This window comes from Petaurus breviceps, unplaced genomic scaffold (genome assembly GCF_028583685.1).
Source record: "Petaurus breviceps papuanus isolate PSGF00001 unplaced genomic scaffold, PetGlider_PUasm1.0 224, whole genome shotgun sequence".
In the NCBI taxonomy this organism is placed as follows: domain Eukaryota; kingdom Metazoa; phylum Chordata; class Mammalia; order Diprotodontia; family Petauridae; genus Petaurus; species Petaurus breviceps.
Window position 1 is genome coordinate 9,176,635 of NW_027185887.1, and position 21,205 is coordinate 9,197,839.

A 21,205-nucleotide genomic window follows, 5' to 3' on the forward strand; every position below is an offset into this window, starting at 1 on the left:
AATGAACTTTAAAAAAAAATACATTTATATTGTAGGGTTCTGCTTATAACCAAATGAAAGGATGAACATTCCTTGTTTATGTTTTTGGGGGTACTTAGAAGGTTTGGATAGTTATCAAACAATGAAACTTAAAGCAAAAACAGATTATAAAAAGAGTGAATCAACTCTTTAATATTTTGAGGCAAATTCAGTGAAACTGTTTTAACTAAAAGCAAAGAATCCTCAATCATAAAGTTGTTTCAAAACAAAAAAAATCACATTAACAGACTGATCACATTTTCATATATTTTAATTTTTCAGCTGTGAATTGTTTTTAGTTATTTAGTCATATAAAAATACATTGAAAATGTAAGGCTATTATATAGCCCTTATTCCAAAAAGATGTTCCAGCTCCTTATTTCATATATCTTCCAAGCATTTTCCCCAAAGGATTTAAATAACTAAAAACAAAAAAAAATACAAACCTTCACACACAAAAACCCAAAGAGCCTCTACATAGTCTTAGAGTTAGAGCACCAATCTCCAAAAGAACATCAGTATCTGTATTTGGTGGAATAGTCCTTTGGAGAAACCACAAGGCCTCTACCTTTACGAGCGCCTCTATATACTGTTTCTATTATGTCAATCATTTCTTGCTTGTCTTCCATTGCCCAGTTAATCTTGTTGTTGTTACCTGTACCCAAATCGATCATGATGTGCTTGTTCCTTCAAAGAGAAAGAAAAAGAAGTCAATTCACTTTAATTTAAAGGAAAAAGAATGTTAAATATTTCCACACCCTCCCCCCCACAAATCCATATACTGCTATTATTTTTTCAAGTCTCGTTGCAAACAGGGATTCACCCCTACTGTAAACTGCAGCATCAACATCACCTTAAATATATGGCACTGTCTATCATTTCTAGTTTTGTATATGTAAAATAAAAACTTACTCTAAAAATTCATTGCTGCTTTTATTCCAATAAATAGACCTCTGAATAGACATTAGACATGTTTCAGTTCAACATGGCATTTATTAAAAAATACCCACTATATATGTCAGGTACTAAACTATGTCTTGGAGATAATAAAGGAAAAAATGAAAATAGTCCTTGTTAAGGAGCTTTCATTCTACTGGTTTGTGAATTGTTTATAGAAATGGGGCAGCCCTCAACCAACAGATTGTTTTCTAAAAGTTGATTTATACATCAATTAAACAACTATTCACTTAAGCATCAACTGTATGCTATTTATTGAGAGCATAAATATGATTTTTAAAAGATCACAGAAAATACAACTAACTAGTACAAATGTCCTACTTCCAAAAGGAGAGTAAGAATGGAGTCTGAAAATTGTAGATCTGTGAAAACTACCTTCATTTCCTGGTAAAGTTCTAGAATTATTAAAGATATGTAGGGTAAACATCTCATGAGGAAACAACTTCACCAAGAACAGGTCATGCCCAAGTAACCTCATTTCCTTGAATGACAGGACTACTATATTGATAGATAAGGGGGTTGCTGTATATATACATAAATTTTAACTAAGTTATTTAACACTGACAATCTCTTATGGTGTGTGTGTGTGTGTGTGTGTGTGTATAAAAAGATTAAGGCATGTGTAGTACACAATTATACAATTAGGTGGATTTGAAACTAGCTGAATGGCTAGACCAGAGATTGGACATGAATGTATTAACTTAGAAAGAATCTCTCCTGGAATGACTCAGGGTGTGATATTTGGCCCTTATACTATTTATCATTTTGATCAGTGACTTAGATGAAGATAAACAGATGGTATGTTTATCAGATTCATTGAGGATACAATGCTGGGAGGAATAGATAACACACTGGATCACAGTTAAGATCCCAAAAGAATTTGATAAACTACATGTAATGAGGTAAAAATTTATTAGAGATAAAATATAAATGAAGTCTTATAAATCAACTTCATAGGGGTAAATTAGGTTAAATATGGGTTAAATGGCAGTTCACTTAAAAAAGATCTATCTGTAGGTCTACAAGCTCAATATGAATCAACAATGTGATCTGGCAGTCAAAAAAGCTAATGAAATTTAAGGCTAGATTAAGAGAGGAATAGTGTCCAAGATTAGGGAGGTGTATAAGGTACCCTTGTCAGACCATATTTGGAATACCGTGTTTCATTCTGGGCACAATTTAGGAAAGACAATGATATGTTAAAGAATATTCTGAAGGACAAACAAGATGTTGAAGGGTCACATGATAATTTCCAACTGAAGGAACAGGTAAGACTCAGGAGAGACACAGCAGCTGTATTTAAGTTTTCGAAGTGAAGACTCAGGAGAGACACAGTAGTTGTATTTGAGTTTTTGAAGAGCTATTAAGTGGAAAAGGGATTAGACATCCTCTGTTTGGCCAGAGAGGGTCAAACTGGGAACTGAAAACAACATGTTAAATTACAAAGGTAAATTTAGACTAGTTGCAAAATACATATACTGTCAATTCTACCTTCACAACATCTCTTGCATCTGTTCCTATCTCTACTCAAATAAGACGACACGCAGTTCAAGCTCTCATCACTTAGTTATTTGCAGTAGCCTAATTCGTCTTGCTACATACCATTTCTCCCTTCTCCAATGATATTCTACACAGCTGCTAAAGTGATTTTTCCTAAAGTGGAAGTCTGACTATGTCATTCCTTTCCATACTCAACAAAAGAGCACTAAGGTCAATTACAAACTCTTCTGTTTGAGATTTATAACCTTTCACAACCTGACTACAATATTCTGTTCCTTAAGGTTTAGACAATTTGGTATTCTTGCTGTTCTGCAAACACATGGCACTTCATCACTAGTTTCAATGCAAATGTACAGGCTTTCTTCTTGCCTAGAATTCACTTCCTCCTCATCTCCACCTCTCAGAATTCCTAGTTTCATTTAAAACTCAGCTCAACAGTCACTGTCTATATAAACATTTTCCTCATACTATTTCCCCACTTCTCAAAATATTACTTTGAATTTGCTTTGTATATGTATTTTGCACCAAATACATACATATAACATAAACACACACATGTTATCTTTCCTGTTAGAATATAACCTCCATGACGGTAATGACTGTTCCATTTTGTCACTGTATCACAGGGTAGATACTTGAACATAGTAGAAACTAAAAATTCATCAACTGTCTAAAGTAGTAACAAGGTAGTAAGTGGCAGAGATTTGAACTTTTGACTTGAAATAATGTTCTTCCTACTAAAGCAGACTGCTCAGAACATCAGTGTTGTCACTGAATCCTACCTCTCCCTCAAATCCAATCAGTAGCTAAATCTTTCCAGTCATATCTTTATCATCTCTCTCTGCCCGTCCCTTTTCTATTCCCATTACATCATTCAACTTCTATTTTCTTACCTGAACAATTCCACCTTCTTACAACTGAGGTTCCTTACACCCTCACCTCCTTACAACTCAGCTTACAGCCAAAGGAAATCAATACTGCTCTCATACAGATCTAATTACATCATTCCCCTGTTCAAGTTTTTAATGTCTCCCCATTTATTAGATAAAATCCAAACTACTTGGCATTCAAGAACCTCCACAAGTTGCTAACTTGCCTTTCCAATCTTATCTCAACCTACTCCCCTCTTCATTTGCTTTATACTTCTACCAAACCAGTCTATGTGGTATTTACTAACACTCTCCCTTCTCATACTACTGGTTCTTACAAGGTATGCTTGCAGCACACTAGTAGAACACAAGTCTTACTAGGTATAGTATATTTATTAGGTATATTTCTCACACCCAGAGACTAATATTCCCCATCTCCCACTCACTACTACAGTTTGCTGCCTGGAGTTCCTAGGTTGGCTTTGGAAAAGTCACAATATCAGTTCTCTCCATGGAGGAATAAAGTCACCTTCTCCATGGTGAGTCCTAGAGAAATAAAGAAGAGGATGAGGGGGTGCAGGATGGAAAGGAAAAGCAGAATATCCCACCATTCCTAGTGGCAAGAATACTGTGATATGAACATGAAGAACTCATCCTTCAATGCCCCTCTCAAATGCCATCTTCCCCATAGTCTTCTGTGATCATCCCTCCTATATTTAGCAGGCAGTAAAATCTATAATGCTTTCTTTTCTGAATTAGTCATGAGAATTTGGGGAGAAAGGAAGTGAATGGCAGATTAATATTATGTATGAATTATTAAATGTTATGTATGTCAGGATATTACATCAGGTTAATATCATCCATATTATTTTAAAGTCTCTGTACATGACAAAATCTCACCATAGCTCCAAAAATGTACACACAAAATGGAGAAACTCTCTGGAATACATTAATTACACTTAACCGGGTTTTCTCAGCAGTAACATTTTATAAAAAGATTACTGGAAAACATTAAATTGGCATGACTTTATTTCATTATTAACATAATGAGATTCATTTTGTATTCTAAGATAATTCCATTTGGAGTGCAAATCACTTGTTCCAAAATGGAATTACCATACCAAAAGGTGTTTTGAATATGTTAAACATCACTAGTTTTCTAGAATAAACAAACTGAGTAATAATTTTTTAAAAAATAACATACCTGGGGTGGCTAGGTGGCACAGTGAGTAAATCGCCAGCCTTGGAGTCAGGAGGACCTGAGTTCGGTTCTGGCCTCAGACACTTAACACCCACACAAAAAAAAAACTAGCCGTGTAACCTTGGGCAAGTTACTTAACCCCAATTGCCCTCCAAAAGGCAAAAAAAAAAAAAAACCATACCTGAAGAAAAACATGACAGTACAGGGATCATACAACTCATACATTTTATTGAAGTCTGGTACTTCTGTAATATCCACAAGATATATAACTGCAAAATTTTTTACCTAAAAGAAAAATGAAAAATGAGGAATCAGTCTAGGACATTTTATTTTTTAAATTTTCATCTCACCAAGGTACATTTTAAAAGAATTTGGTTAAAATATATTTTGAATAAAGGCATTTATTCATACCTCTACCCAGAACCATTTTCCCCATGATAGCTTTTATGGATCAAAAAGTACTGAAAATGGCAAATTCTGACACCTAATGTTAACATGTGCTCCATACTTCCATTTTCTAAGATACCTTGGGAAATCCTATTAAGTTTCAAACAACAATCTAACTCTGTTATGAAGGTTACAAAGAAAATTGCAACAGGTATTTTATTCATCTTGAACTAATGTAAATAATATAAACAGAGGCTAAATTTAATAAATGATTCTGATATAGAGATATAACTGCACTAAGTTGCTTTAAAGAAAAGATTCCTAAACATAGTCAGCTAGTTATCTCAACAAACACCTCTGTCCTCACCTCCAACCTCAAAAGGATAGAGTCCTGGAGGGTTTGGGCTTGGCACTGACCTTGAACTTGACCATGACCTTTGGCTTTCACTTCTCCAACTACTCTGGCGTGAACACTTGCAAGCAACCCTGATGGTTAAGCAGTACCCAAATACAAAATTATTATGCAAAACATATTTGCAGAGAAAAGCTGATTTTCAAAATTATATTCCTAGATCAGATTATTAAAAGGCTAATAGGACGGTAAATTTCTAATGGGCCAGGATAACTATATTTAACTATATATATGTAAAATTATATACAACTATACTTTTTACCTTCCCACTCTGCTCAATGATTAGCACAGTGCTGTACACAGAATAGGCACACAAATATGTAATAAGTATGCCTAAAAGATAAGACACAACTTCTAGCAAGGGCACAGAGTCTCACCCCAAAATGTAAAGGCAGCATGGTACAGGAGAAAGAGTGATGGATTTGGAGTCAAGGGATATAAGTTTCAATCATGGTTCTGCTACTTGATCTTAGTGTGACTTTGGGCAAGTCATTAAACCTCTTAAGGGCCTAACTGTAACATAACAGGTTTGGGCTAGATGGCCCCTGGGGTGTCTTCTAGATCTAAATCTATAATCTTATGAGCTTTATATCCTTTTCTTTTTCTTAAATGAAATTTTTGCTTCACCAAAATTTCTTCCAGTTATCATTCCCCCTTCCCTCTCCCAGAGAAATTCCAAATAATATCCCTCTATCTTCTTGTGCACAACAGACCACTCCATGTTCCCACATACAAATTATGCCTAATGAAGATAATGTTTGGAAGAAAAAAAAAACACATGAACTTATATGCCAGGGATATGAAGACAGATGAACTGACTTCATCTTAAATGAAACTGTGGCCAACAAGAAATAGAAAACATTACACCAAGCCATATGAATTTTTAAAAACACTCCCAAGTAATAAAACTTTTAGCTACACCCCCACCCACCCTACTAAATTCCACACATCCAGAATCAGAGGAAATGACATATTACTGTAGTTATTTTGTAGAAAATTCAATGAATTAAAAGATACTCCATTAATGTTATTCATTATTGAAGATCTTCATATAGATCTACAATTACCAATATTTCTAACTGTAGCTTCATTATTATTAAATTCAGCAAAAAGTTTCATTATATCTTTTTTGTTGTTCAGTCATGCCTGACTCTTCATGATTGAATTTGGGGTTTTCTTGGCAAAGATACCGAAGTGGTTTGCCATTTCCTTCTCCAACTCATTTTACAGATGAGGCAACTGAGACAAACAGGGTTAAGTGACTTGCCCAGGGTCACACAGTTACTAAGTATCTGAAGCCAGATTCGAATTCAGGAAGATGAATTTTCCTGACTTCAGACCCTGTACTCTATCCACTGTGCCATCTAGCTGTCACTCATTACATTTACTATCCTTCAAAAATTTAACAGGTTCAAGGTATTCTATATAGTGACTTTTACTTCTTTCAATAACCTCTTTTCTATACCTTACATGTAACCCTACATAGTACTCCCACTGAAAACCAAAGTGAATTCTGCGTATTGCCCTTAGACTCTGACCATTCCTGAAGATCAATAACACTATGCACAGATGTTCTCTTCCACTACTTCAATCATAAAAGAAACAGTAAATAAATATAAGCTAAAGCCTTAATAAACATGATGAAAGACTTGATATATATAAGGTGACAAGATTAACAATATAACCAAGCTCAGGATTAATTTCTGTCCCCTAAAGCAAAGAACGAAATATAGAGAAAGGTAAAACACGGGGATATGAGAAAGATCAATACGAGTGAATGAATAAACTCCATACCTAATGTCTTAGAATTGCTGATATAAAAGCAAAGAAGGTTATAAGGAATATTTTCTTAATAAAAGTAATGCAATATAAATAATCATTTAATTTTCAAAATTTGAATTTTACAGGAATAAAAGGGCAATTTCCTTACCACTATAATTTCCAACTCTGAACATAAAGCTGAAAAAGTGCTAGGTGTTTTTAAAATCTCCTATCTTTTTACTAGTCTTTTATACTGACAAAACAAATAATTTGAATTTCTAAGTGTTTTTATGGAATGTTTTAATTATAATTACCAAGCTTATCCCTAAAAAAAGAGTTGAAAAGATGTACCTCCACCCCTTTGAAAATGCATTGGCGGGGAGGGGGTCTCTGGATGTAGAATATGGTACATACTGTCAGACAATGGATGTGTTAGTTGGTTTTATATTATTTTCAGAAGGTTGTCTGAAAGTACTTTCTTAATTAGTCAAAATCTGTCTCTCCATAATTTTTATCCACTGAGTCAGTCCTCTGAAATTTTATGGAAAACATCTAATTCCTTTTCCATATAATTTTTCTTTACATATCTGGAGATAGCTATAAAATCCTTTAAGTTTTCTCCTCTCTAGGAAAAACTGCCCTGGTGCCTTCAACCAACCCTCTGATGATATGCTATCAAGACCCTTCACCATCCTGGATCCCTACTCTGGATATGCTTAAGTTTATCAATGTCCCTCTTAAAACATGGCCTACTGGAACAAACCCCAGGTATAGTGTGACACAACACACAGTGGTAGGAGGAAAAAAGAAAAAGAGACTAGGTATGGTGACGCATGTCTATAATCTCTGCTGTGACTAGTATATCACCAGCTAAATGGATGACCACTCAGTCCAGTAACAATATAAGCACTGGGGAACGGAAGATCACAAGGCTGACTAAAAAGGAGTGAATTAGTCCAGTTCAGAAAAGCAGAGCAAGTTAAAGTTTCTGTGCAGATTGGTGATAGGACCCAGCCCATAAGGGGTTTCTGGAGTTCCAGCCTGGGGAAGACTCGGTCTCAAAACAAACAAAAAACCAGTAAGATTATTACAGTACATGACACCTGATTATCAATTTATACTGAGCTTGTAATCAATTAAAACCTCTAAGATTTTTACAGATTACAGTTAAATTGGTTCTTTCTCATCCTGTACTTGTACAGTTTTTTTTTTAACCTAAGTGAAAGATTTTACATTTATCCTTATTAAAGTTCATTTATTAGTTTGGTACATCATTACAGCCTTATTAAATCTTTTTCAGTCTCAATATTGTCGTTTAATACACTGACTAATCAAAGAACAAAATACTCCATCTCTCAGCTCCAGGCATCATATCTGGCTGTCCTCCGTCCTCAATTATGATTACTACATCCCTGGCTTCCTTTTAAGTCCCAACTAAAACCCCACCTTCTATAAGAAGGCTGCCTCAAAACCTTTCTAGTCTAGTGGCTTCCGTATAAAAATTATTTCCTATTTATCCTGTATGTGGCTCACTTTATCTTTATTTGTTTGTATGCGGTCTCCCCCAACAGATGGAAAGCTCTTTGAGGGTAGGGACTGCCTTCTGCCTCTTTTTAATAAATGTGTACTGATCGATCAACTGACTACTGACAGATCAATTCACTGAATTTCTCCATGATGTATGTCTTTCTGCATGAATGATAAGTAGGACTTCTTTGCCTTCATTCAAACTATTTATGAACGAGGTGAATTCCTGTGACAAGTCCTTGGAGATTTTTCTCTGCTGGCTGATTAATGATACACTAAGAAACACTCTGGAGATATATGTGGATACAGGTGTTCAACCAACAAAAAAAATTCATCTAATATTTTCTATACTGTCTATTTTTGGGGAGTAATTTTTATACTTTTAGGAGATTAATTTTGTAGCTATTATAAAAAAATCAAATGATGAAGATTTTATTTACAAGTAGACAATCAGTTGTCTTACTGAGATCTATTCTACCACAATTCACTTAGCCTCATGAAACTTCTTTACTTTTAGTACCAAGGCCTTACCTCTGTATACAGACACTTTCCGTGATTAGGGCTAAAGAGGATTGATCTAATGAGGATCTGTAATCTTCCAAAGAGAATGCTTTTAATAAGAAACTAGAATTTTTAGACATAAACTCAGAACTCAAACAGCAACTTTATATGTGTGTATGCAAAAATATGCTTATATAATATGTATTTTTAGTTTTTCTATACTGATTGTGCAATTCCCAATGCAAAGAGTGCTTTTCTTTAATTTTTCTAAGTGAAGGAGCTTTCTGAGACCCCAAAATTGGGTTTACAGTTCCAAGAAAAATTTTATCAATACACTGCTTCCAAATGCTATATAATCCCAAGTTTAAAACCTTAATCTGTATCTTCAAGCTTTAACATTTCTTAAGTTTCTTTTTGTATATGTGGTTCCACTGTTCTGCTACCAAAGAGTTTCAAAACAAAAAAGTATAAACGAGATTTTAATGCACATTAGATAAAAATAGGGAATATCAAATAAAAGCATGGTATGACATAAAGAACACTGAACTTGAAATCAGGAGATCTGGTTTTAGCATCATCTCAGTTATTCACTAGAAGTATAACTTGGGCAACTCACTTCCCCTCTACATATTTTCCCTAATCTATAAAATGAAGGTGTAAGCTGAGATGGTTCTGAGTTTCCTTCTATCTGTAAAATTCTATGTTGTTCTAGTGCATCTCAAAGCAAAACTGAATGAAATTCCTTAGTTCTACTTGTGATATGACTACAATATTATTGTGAGCCTCAATCTTTCAAAACGCAAAAATGATACACGATATAAAATATACTTTAGTCTAAGTTCTTGAAACTGTTTGTTAAAACAGCAACTTTATTTTTTAATGCCTGCAAATATTACTGTACCATATCTGTGAATAGTAAACTTTAGATTTAATAAAGACTCAAAATGGTTTCCATCATTAAGTACACACCTCAAAATTAAATCAGAATTAAATCAGCTTGAGGTGCTGATTGACAAAAGCAGTATGTCAAGAAATTATATTCAAGGAGAAATACTGTATAACCAAGTCCCACTTGAATATTTGGAACTTTTACTCACTTTAAAACTGTTGTGATATCCAAAGATGGCTCGCTAGCAAGATGAGGAAGGAGATCTCCCATTATCTGCCATTTCTGCAGAGGGAGATTTTTAAATAGAGAGTTATATTTTTCTTATTTCCCATAGCAATCTTAAGTGTCAAAAATTCTTGCAATGCTCCCCCAAAACAAATTCCAGAATTATACATTTCTACTACGTTCTTAAATTGGGGGGTGAAAGACAAAGCTTTGAAAAAATAATCTTTGCACCTTAGGTTTGCACTCTATATAGATATTAAAATGGATGTTAATTTAAAACTAAATCCAAATTTCACTTAGCTATTGAAATAGGAAAAAGAAATCTACAAAGCCCAGAAGCTTGTATTTCTAAAAATGTTTTCATTACTAGAAGATTTACTATTATATACAATTTAGCTTTTTACATAGTGACTTACATCATGGAAATTATACTAATAGAATTAGAAAAGGTACAAATATAGTTAACAGGACATGAAAAAACTTATATTCCCTAGCTAGTTCCAACTTATCACAGCTTTGCTGGAATAGGAAGAAATGACTGATACTTATATAATCAACCATTCCAGCCTCCTTCTGACTAAAGGCAGCGGAATTCAGACTGCTTATAGTCAACATTACAGCTATGTGTACCTATATTTAACTGTGTGATACAGCTAAGAGATGGGACAAAATGGGAATCAGGGGTCATGTCTTGTCAGTGATAGTTTCCAATCTTCAAAGGATATATAGCTCTTCTCCCTTGCTTTCCCCAGAAATCTCTAGATTCCTTAGTATACCGAGTGAGAGAGGGAGATTAGAACATGGCTCTAAGTTAAAAGAGTACAAAAGAGTATACAGAAATCAAAGGAAAGAGCATTTCCTTAATTCTAATCTCTAGCCAACTACCAGTGATAACGACTGCCGGGTTAGCTTCATATAAAATGTCTTTTTTTACTGTTGTTCACTCATGTCTGACTCTTCATGACACTGTGGACCACAGGATACCAATATTGTCCAAGAGGTTTTCTTGGCAAAGATACTGCTTCTCCAGTAGATTAAGGCAAATAGAGATTAAGTGACTTGCCCACATTCACACAGCTAGTAATTGTTTGAGGCCAAATTTGAACTCAGGTCTTTCTGTCTCCAGCAATACTCTATCCACTGAGTCACTTAGCTGCCTCCGAGGCAAACAGAGGTTAAATGGTGTGCCGAGGGTCACACAGCTAATAAGTGTCTGAGGCCAGATTTACAATCAGATCTTCCCGATTCCAAGCCCAGCACTCTATCCACTGAGCCATCTAGCTGCCCCATTGCATGGTTGTTGTTTTTCAGCTGTTTCAATTGTGTCCAACTCATGTTCCCAAAGATACTAGAGTGACCTGCCATTTCTTTCTCCAGCTCATTTTATAGATGAAGAACTGAGGCAAAATTAGGTTTAAGTGTCACACAAGTCCAAGGTCATGCAGCTACCAAGTGTCTGAGGCCAGATTTGAACTCAGGAAGTTGAGTTTTCCTGACTTCAGGCCTGGCACTCTATCCATTGTGCCACTTGGAAGCAGCTACCCTGCACATACAAATACACATATATACCCATGTGTACACATGTATATGTGTATATATCTATATTTCAGAGTTACGCAGAGAGATTTGTGTTGGTGTTTCTTAGTAACGTTATGGAAGACTAGAAAGAAAAACCATGTTTACAAAAATGAGCCATGGCATTTGGTGATTGAAAAGATGTTTTTATGGCTTTCATTAATCTTTAATTACATTTAATATTAGTTTAGTCAATTTCATCTCAATAATTTATCATCATTATAACAACATCTGAAAACCTTCTTTATGCTAAATGATTATTCCCACCACAGCCTCCAGAAATTTGTACCAAAAGTTTACCACCCAACAACACAGTGATAGCCTAGATTAATATTGTTGTTGGCAAAATAGAACACTAAAAATATAGTACTCTGGTTTAGACAACACAAGCCTAAGGTTTTATTTACAAATGTCAATAGAATTTGCTTCAGAGGAAGATACCAATTAGTTCATGCATGGATACCAAAGAGCACAAGAGAATATTAAAGATACCAATTTCAAGATTCCTAGTATGCTCTATGTTGGTGCGTAGAACACATATATATCAGAAAGCTTAAACTACAGGTAATAAGAACCAAATTTAAGCATATACAGAGTAGAGCTTCTAGGATGGTGAAGGATAATTTTGTCTCTAAAAATAAGGCATAACACGCCTGGAATATCTTCTGAAAATTTAGACCTGCTATTTTAGGCTAATGTTTTCTTCTACGTGGAATTAACTAATTTTCACAATTTTAGCTGTTAACAGTCACAAAAATAGGGTAATGCTGAAGATAGCAAAAAGCAGGAGGTAGTAAGATCCTGAAATAAAGAACAAATCAAAAATACTCACTGGTTATCCTCTATGCTGGAAACCTGTTCCACAGATGCATTTCTATTTACCATGTTTATTAGAATTCTAATTCATTTCAATCCTGAATGAAGTTATATACAACTAAAAATGATGGGGTAAGTAAATCTTGAAAAATACCTTATGCATCTAAACCATTTATATATTGGTATACTAAAAAAGCAAATCAATTCAAAATTTTTGGTTAAAATATAAGGTGTGACTTTTAATCCTAGAACATATACATTCCTCATTTCCTTAGTTTAAGGAAAAAAAGTATAAATGTTTAAGAACCTAATTAATGATTTCAATTACAACTAGCAGCAGTGTGCAAGAATGGAAAGAGCAATAGAGAATTAGGAGATCCAGGTTCAAGTCCTGCCTCTATCCCCATAAAGCTGTATGACCCTTTATAGTCACTTTACCTCTCTGGGTCTCCATTTTTTTCATCTGTAATATGAAGATAATACTTGTTCTGCCTATTTCATGGGCTGTTAGGAGGATCAAAGGAGAAAAAGGACATCAAAGAGCTTTGTAAACAAACATGAGGGAGCATAGTATTAAAAACTATTATTCAAATAATGTTTACCTTTTCTGCAATACTATATAAAACTTCATCCATTTTCATACAAGTGGGGTCCCAATCATGTCCGAACCTAATCACAACAACTCGGTCCTCTTCTGAAAGAATAGCTTGATCTACCTGCCAACCATTGTGCAAATGTGGAAGCATGTACGACATCTTGAACAGCTAGCTTGAGTCCTGCAAAAGAGAATACACTTGTTAAAAATCATGCTCTTTCTTACTACCTATCCCATTGCTACTAACATTAAGAAACAGTCCTGGTAATAACAGATAATTGATACTTCAACACAGACTAGTGAAAATCAAAATACTCCCTAATCTCCCTCACCCACTGGCAAAACTCCCCACACCATCCCAACCATACCTGTAATCCTACTGCTACAAAACTATATTCTTACAAATGACAAATAAGACTCTTCCTGCTAGGGCTTCTTTAACTTCTCCCACTGGAGACAGTTTAAGAAGCGCCTACAGTAGTAGAACATTTATGTATTGGAAGCCTAAAAAGCAAATCAATTCAAAATCTTTGGTTTTAATATAAGATGCTGGCTTTTAATACTATGACATACACCTTTCTGATTTCCTTAATTCAAGGGGAAAAGTATAAATGTTTAAAAATTTAATTAACGACCTCAATTTTAAGTAGTGTACAATAATGGAAAAAGCAACAGAAAGTTAGGAGCTGCAAGCTCACCTCTGGCCTCCCTCCCTATATGTCTGTGTGATCCTGTAAAGTCATTTTACTTCTCTGTAGGCTTTTAAATAGGAAGACAGCACTCATGGCCTCAGCAGCCGGGTCACCAGCCCAGGCCTTTGACGGCTCTCATGGGGGTTCGTTTATTCATTCACACTAAGGGCGGGAGGCCTCTAATGCGGCAGTTTTACGGAATCTGACCTGTCTAAGGGGAGCAGTGGCCGTGTACCCCGGGCACTACAGGTAAAGGCTCCGGTGGCGTCCGCGCCCACCCTCCCCAGGCTTCCCGTTGCCTGCCTCGGCCCCCGAGCGAGGACGAGCTCCCAAGGCCCCGCGAGACGTCAGGGGACGGCAGCGGACAACGCGCTCTCTTGTCTGGGCCCCCAAACCGAGGCCGCGCGCGCCCCGTCTCCCAAATTACAGCCTGGGGGGAAATGGCGAAGCGATAGAAAAAGGGGCTCAAACCCGCAGCGGCTCCCGGTCCTTAAGAAGAGAAGTCGCGCACAAACCTGCCGGCAGAGAGAGAAAGCTCAGCTCCATGAACCGCCAGTGGAACCTCTAGCCCGACGTCTTCCCCGTCCCTAGTATCGGCGTGTGTGCGTAAGAGCACGCGTGCGGGCGCGCCCCCACCACAGTTGGAGAGCGCGCGCTCTCGGCGGGCGCGCGCGCACGCTTAAGTTCCGAATTGATCGCTGTGGAGCTCCCAACCTTATGGGAGCTAGTATGGTTAAGTCCCTTCCTATCCATCGATGCGTTTTTTTTTTTTTTTTAGCACCACCTAGGTACTAGATATAGTGAAGGATAGAATGATGGATAAACCCCCTAGGAACCTACATTTCATTAACGTGTTAAGGTTTGCAAAGCACTTTTTACCCCATTACAATCACGTCAACCCTCTCGGTAAACAAGCTCCTACTTTGTGACCCTGTGCTAAGGTCTGGGATACCAAGAAAGGAGGAAAACTAACCTGCCCTCAGGGTGTTCAAATTCTGATGGGCAAGACTTCACTCAAATGCCTCTACATAGAAGTTACCGGCAGTGTAAATGGAAGTCAAACTCAGAGGAAAGTCACTAGTGACTGGAAGGATAGGAGTGACATTTGAGAAGTCTTGAAAGACGCCAGGGAAGCCGGCAAGGCAGAGGTGAGAAGGAACTCAAGTCCCTCTGACTCCAGATCTATCCAATCAGTAATAATAGCTGACATTTCTATAGCACTACATACATTGTCTTATTTGATCTTCTTAACCACCGTAGTCTACTCTGCATTGACTTTCCGCCGATGTCCAGAATGCTCTGCCCCCTCAACGCCTCTGCCCCTTGGTTTCCCTGGCTTCCTTCATGACCCAGTTCAAATCTCCTCTTGCACAGTAAGCCATTCCTCGTTCCCTAAGCTGCTACTGCCTTCCCCTTTCCTGATCAATATTAAAGTTCTGCTTATTGACAGACCGGGATTCCTGGACTTGACTTAGGGATTTCGATGGTATTAAGGATATTTTCAGTGGATTTGGAGATTACGTTGTCTTAGGAAGTATTTTAATATTAAGGCTTTTATATACTTACTAATGAATTAAAAATCAACTTTTTGTTTCTTCTTCAACAACACAATACAATTTGCATTTCTACCCAACTGCCTTTTTCCTCAACCACTTTACTCCCTGAAAAGTCTGATATTTAAGTATTAAATTTTTAGTCAATTTATAAAATATAATTTATTATATTTTATAAATTATATATAATTTAGTCAATTATAAAATAAATATTTTAGTCAATTAGTCAAATTAATGATTAAATTTGTTATTAAATAAAATTATTTACTGGGAAAGACAATGATCTCAGTGGCTAGATGCCTGATTTCTTATCCTGGGTTACTACTAACTCAAAATTGAATTTTGAGGGCAATTCAATTAACTTCTTTGTTTTTCTGTTTTTCTACTTGTAAAATGGAAATCCTGATACCTGCCCTACCTACTTTCCAGGGATTTTGTGGGGACCCACAAAATCAGGTGATTAAAGGGAGGCAGCATAGCATAGTAAATGGAGTGCTGCATGAGGAGTCAAAGTTCAAATTCTGCTCCTGATATTTATTAATTCTATGACCTATTAGTTAGCTTTGCTGGATCTCAGCTTTCTGATCTGTAAAATGACAGGATTGGCATCTATGAACTCCTCTAGTTCTAAACCTATCATCCTCTGAAAGTATCTGAAAAATATAAGAACCAAACCAAAAATATAAGAACTAAACTTGCTTTGAATTGGCAAGGAAAATCAGTAAGCATTCACATATTTTCTAATAACAATAAATTTTCTTAGTGTTTAAAAAAATTTCCAAAGTACTTTCCCAATAACTCTATGAGGTAAGTAATGAAAGTATTATCCCCATTTTACAGAGGAGGAAACTGGAGGCTGAGTATTTGGGTAAAGGTCAGTGGAGGAAGAAACAAATGATTCTGACATTGACATATACTGTAGACAACTTGGACAGAAAAAAGAGCTGGATGAAAAATTTGGGAAACAAATCATGAGACTGGCATAGAAGAGTGATAAGAATAGTGATGGGGGACTTCACTTATCCAGACATTAAGTTAGTCTATAAACATTTACTAAGTGCCTACTATGTACCCAACACTGTCCTGGGTACAAGGGATAAAACAAAAAGAAAAGACAGTCCCTGCCCTCAAGGAGCTCACAGTTTGATGGGGAAAAACAACATACAAACAAATATATACAGAATAAAATAGGAAATAGTTATAGGAAAGGCTTCCTGTGAAAGGTGGGATTTTAATTGGAACTTGAAGGAAGCCATGGGAGCCAAAAGGTAGAGATGAGGAGGTAGAGCATTCTAGGGAATAGAGACAGCCAGAGAAAATGCCCAGCTGAAAAATTGAGTATCTTGTTTGTAGAAGAGCAAGGAGGCCCCTGTCGTTGGATCAAAGTGACATGGGAAGGGGAGGGTTTTAAGTGTAAGAAGTAAGAGTAAGAATAAGAAGACTGGAAGGTAGTGGGGAGGGTCTAAGTTTTGAAGACCTTAGAATGCCAAACCAAGGATTTTGTATCTGATCCCAGAAGTGAGAAAGAGCCACCATAGTCTTATTGAGTGTATGGGTGACATAGACAGTCCACTGGCTAGACCTCTCTCTCTGCCAAAAGTAGGGCAGCTAGAGACAGCTTGATTTTGCTTAGTGGTAATTTCATCCTTCTAAAAGTAGAGAAACCAACAGGGGAAAATTCTATTTTGGATCTGATTCCCACTAAACAGGAGGAATTGTTTGCTAGAGTAAAAATAATTGGATGCCTGGGGGAAAGTTACTACTTTTTCTTACAGTTTGTGATAGAGAAGAGGGAATCCATTATAGTCTGACTTGTACTCTAGGTTTGAAAAAGCATATTCAAAGGGTTCACAAGAAAGATAGGTAGAATCCCATGGACTAAAGTGCTATAGAAATAGTGAGCCCAAGGGGAATAGGAGTTGCTTAGAAACAAAGAGAAACTCCTCATAAAAATGAAAAACTAAACAAAGAGATTTATGTGGATACATTGGGAACTTATAACTTACATTTAAGAAGAAATATTGAGAAAGAAATGGAAGCAGGGAAGGTAAAGGAGCATGAATATATAACATTGTGGTCCTAAAAAATACAGACTATCCCAAAAGACTTAGTGCAGCTTTAAACTTGAATTTTAATTTAATACTTAACAACTATTAAATAATAATTTAATTACTAATTATAAAATAATAATTAAAGCTTTAATTCCAATTTAATATTTAAACTTAAAATTGCACTAAGACTTGCAATTTCCTATATGGTGAGGAATGCTAAAGCTCAGAATGAACTAAGGCTTTTAAAAAGCTAAGAACAAAGAAAAGTTTGGGGTTTTTGTTTTGTTTTTAGTTAGTGTTCATACTATATTGGGAGAAAAAAGGAGGATCAAAGAAGGGATAGAACTTTTGTTTGGGGTGGATAGAACAATATATTTAGGGCAAATATGAACAATGACAACAAAGAGAAGGCAGAACTATGCAAAAATTATTTTATTTTGTTTATCAAGATTAATGACCCTTGCACTGGAAATGTTAGAACAAAAATGACTAAAAGGAAGTTGATATCCAAGATAAGAATGGAACTAGTAATTTTGTACTTGATATATTAATAGTAATTGCACTTGATATATTCAAGTTATCTGACCCAGATGAACTACAGTCTCAGGTCCTAAAAGAACTAGATGATGTGATTACTGATCCAGCCTTAGGATTATTTGAAAGATCATGGAAAATGGGAAAGTCAACACTTCCTATACCAAAAAATTAGAGGAAGGCAAATATAGCATTTTTCAAAAAAGGAAAGAGAACTGATCTGCAAGCTATAGGTCAATGAATTTTATTTGAATTCTTTGGATGATTCTAGAATTGGAAAGATGGTTGCCAAGTACTTTAAAAAGGGAAGACCTTTTTTAAAAGACCCAACATGACTTTATCAGAAACAGGTCATGTCAACAAAACAGGAAAAAAATAAATATTGGAGATGTGGGGAAAATGGAAGACTAACGCATTGTTGGTGGAGTTGTGAACTGATCCAACCATTCTGGAGAGCAATTTGGAACTATGCCCAAAGGTCTATAAAATTGTGCATACCCTTTGATCCTGCAAAACCATTTCTAGGTCTGCATCTCAAACAGATCACAAAAATGGGGAAAGGACCCACATGTGCAAAAATATTTACAGCAGCTCTTTTTGTGGTGGCAAAGAATTAGAAATTGAGGGGATGCCCATCAATTGGGAAATGGCTGAACAAGATGTACATATGGATGTAATGGAATACTATTATTTCATAAGAAATGATGAGCTGGTGGACTTCAGAAAAATCTGGACTCACATAAAATGATGCTCAGTGAAGTAAGCAGAACAAGGAGAATATTATACACAGTAGCAACAACATTATACCATGATTAACTTTGATAGACTTAGCTCTTTTCAGCAATACAAGGATCTAAGACAACTCCAAAAGACTTATGATGGAAAATGCTATCCATATCCAGAAAAAGAACTATGGAGTCTGAATGCTGATTGAAGCATACTATTTGCTCTTTTTTTTTTTTTTTTGTTATTTCTTCTTTCTTGTGGTTCATCCAATTGGTTCTAATTCTTTTGTAAAACATGACTAATGTGAAAATATGTGTGACATAAATGTATATGTAAAGCCTATATCAGATTGCATGCTGTCTTGGGGAGGTGGGAGGGAGGGAGGGGGAGAAAATTTAGAGCTCAAAATCTTATGGAAGTGAATGTTTAAAACTAAAAATTAGTTAAATAATTTTTTTTAGAAGAACATGTCATGTCCAAAAAAGGAAAATATTGGATGTTAGAAGGGATGTGGGAAAACTGGGACACTGATGCACTGTTGATGGAACTGATCCAGCCATTCTGGAGAGCAATTTGGAACTACGCCCAAAGGGCTATGAAACTATGTAAAATCTTTGATCCAACAATACCACTGCTAGATCTAGATCCCACAGACATCCAAAAAAAGGAAAAAAGAATTATTTGTTATATGTGTGTGTTTATAGCAGCTCTTTCTGTGGTAGCTAAAAATTGGAAATCAAAGGGATGCTCGTCAATTGGGGAATGGCTAACCAAGCTGTGGCATATGATTATAATGCAATCTGGGGCTCAAAACTTAAAATAAAAATGTTTTTAAAACTTGGGGAAAAAAAGAATAGGCCATGTCAAACTAATCTAGCTTCCTTTATTTTTTTTCCTTTTTTATTTGGAGGGGGAAAGGCAGGGCAATTGGGGTTAAGTGACTTGCCCAAGGTCACACAGTTAGTAAGTGTTAAGGGTCTGAGGCCACATTTGAACTCAGGTCCTCCTGACTCCAGGACCAGTGCTCTATTCTCTGTGCCACCTAGCTGCCCCTCTAGCTTACTTTCTTGGCAGGTCATTACTAAATAAGTAGATGAGGGGAATGCTGTAGCTGTAATTTGCCTAGATTTTAGCAAAACTTTTGATTAAGTATCTAATGTTATTCCCGTGTAGAAGATTGAGAGACTTGGACTAGATGACAATACATTTAGATACAGAACTAATTGGGTGGCCAGACTCAAAGATTGGCTGTTAATGTCCAATGCCACTATAGCAAGAGATCTCCAGTGGAATTCCTAAGGAATCTGTCCACCATCTGCTTTGCTCTGTGCTGTTTAAAATTTCTATCAGTGATTTAGATAAATGGATAAGTAGTATACTCTTCAAATTTATAAATGACAAAAATCTAACAGAATTAACCAATACAAGTAGATAATAGAGTCAGGGTTCAAAAAGTTCTTGACAGTCTGGACAATTGGGCTGAAGCTAATAAAATAATAGTTCATAGGTATAAATGTGAAGTCTTACACTGGGTACAAAAAAAATCAGCTTCACAAGTACAAAATAGAGGAGGCACAGTTAAATAACAGTTTTTCTGAAAAAGAACTGGAAGTTTTACTGAACTACAAGCTCAGCATGAGTTATCAGGGTGATATGGCAGCCAAAAAGTCTGATTCAGTCTTTGGCACCATTAAAGTAGGCATAGTTTCTAAAAAAATAGGGAAGTAATACTCCTACTGTATTTTGTTCTCATTAGACCCCATTTGAAGTGTTTTGTCCAGTTCTGAGTGCCACAGTTTAAGAAGGATATTGAATGTCCAGAAAGGGGTAAGTAGGATGTTGGCAACCCTTGAACCCATGGGAGAATCATTTGAAGGAACTGAGAATAGAAGACATTTGGGCAGGGCATAATAGAAGAGAACATACAGGAGGACAAGGTGATTAATAATGTCAAATGCTGCAGAGATCGAAGAAAGATGGAGATTGAGAAAAGGTCATTAGATTTGGAAATGAGATTATTGGTAACTTTGGGGGACAAGAGTTTCTTTTTTTTTTTTTTAAAGCAATTGGGGTTAAGTAACTTCCTCAAGGTTACATGGCCAGGTGTTTCTGGGTGGGTGCTAAGTGTCTGATCCTGGATTCAATTCCCAGGTCATCCTGATTCGATCCCCAGGTCATCCCCACACTGGGGCTGGTGCTCTTACTCCCTGTGCTACCTGGCCGCCCCAGGGGATAATAGTTTCAATTAAATAATGAAACCAGAATCCAGAATGCAAAGGGCTTAGAAGAGAATGAGAGGAGAGGAGAGGAAATAGAAGCACTAAGGGTATATTGCTTTCCCAAGGAGTTTAGCACCAAAAGGGAATAGAGATAGGTCTACAACCACTGGGAATGGATTCGATCAAATTAAGATTTT

The 21,205-nt window shown here is 36.2% G+C and overlaps 1 protein-coding gene across 2 annotated transcripts; it reads right to left on the reverse strand.

The window, feature by feature from the left end:
* Positions 1–271: 271 nt before the first annotated feature.
* Positions 272–14,587, reverse strand: TXNL4A (thioredoxin like 4A). Of its 2 annotated transcripts, none has more exons than XM_069095021.1 (4): positions 14,441–14,586; positions 13,241–13,414; positions 4,727–4,830; positions 272–705 (listed from the first exon to the last, which is right to left on the reverse strand). In XM_069095021.1, exons 2-4 carry the CDS (start codon positions 13,391–13,393, stop codon positions 534–536), a joined length of 429 nt encoding a protein of 142 aa, XP_068951122.1. In that variant the 5' UTR covers positions 13,394–13,414; positions 14,441–14,586; the 3' UTR covers positions 272–533. The 2 variants fall into 2 exon arrangements, with proteins under 2 accessions (XP_068951122.1, XP_068951123.1); XM_069095022.1 differs by lacking the exon at positions 272–705 and adding an exon at positions 10,231–10,304 and having other exon boundaries at positions 4,757–4,830; positions 14,441–14,587.
* Between the last annotated feature and the right edge of the window lie 6,618 nt (positions 14,588–21,205).

Coding starts and splice junctions, on each gene's coding strand:
- TXNL4A (XM_069095021.1), bottom strand. CDS start 13,393: ATGTCGTACATGCTTCCACATTTGCACAATGGTTGGCAGGTAGATCAA. Junction 4,831..13,240: donor TATATAGTATTGCAGAAAAG/GTAAACATTATT, acceptor TTTTTCTTTTAG/GTAAAAAATTTTGCAGTTAT. Junction 706..4,726: donor ACTGTCATGTTTTTCTTCAG/GTATGGTTTTTT, acceptor TTCTCTTTGAAG/GAACAAGCACATCATGATCG.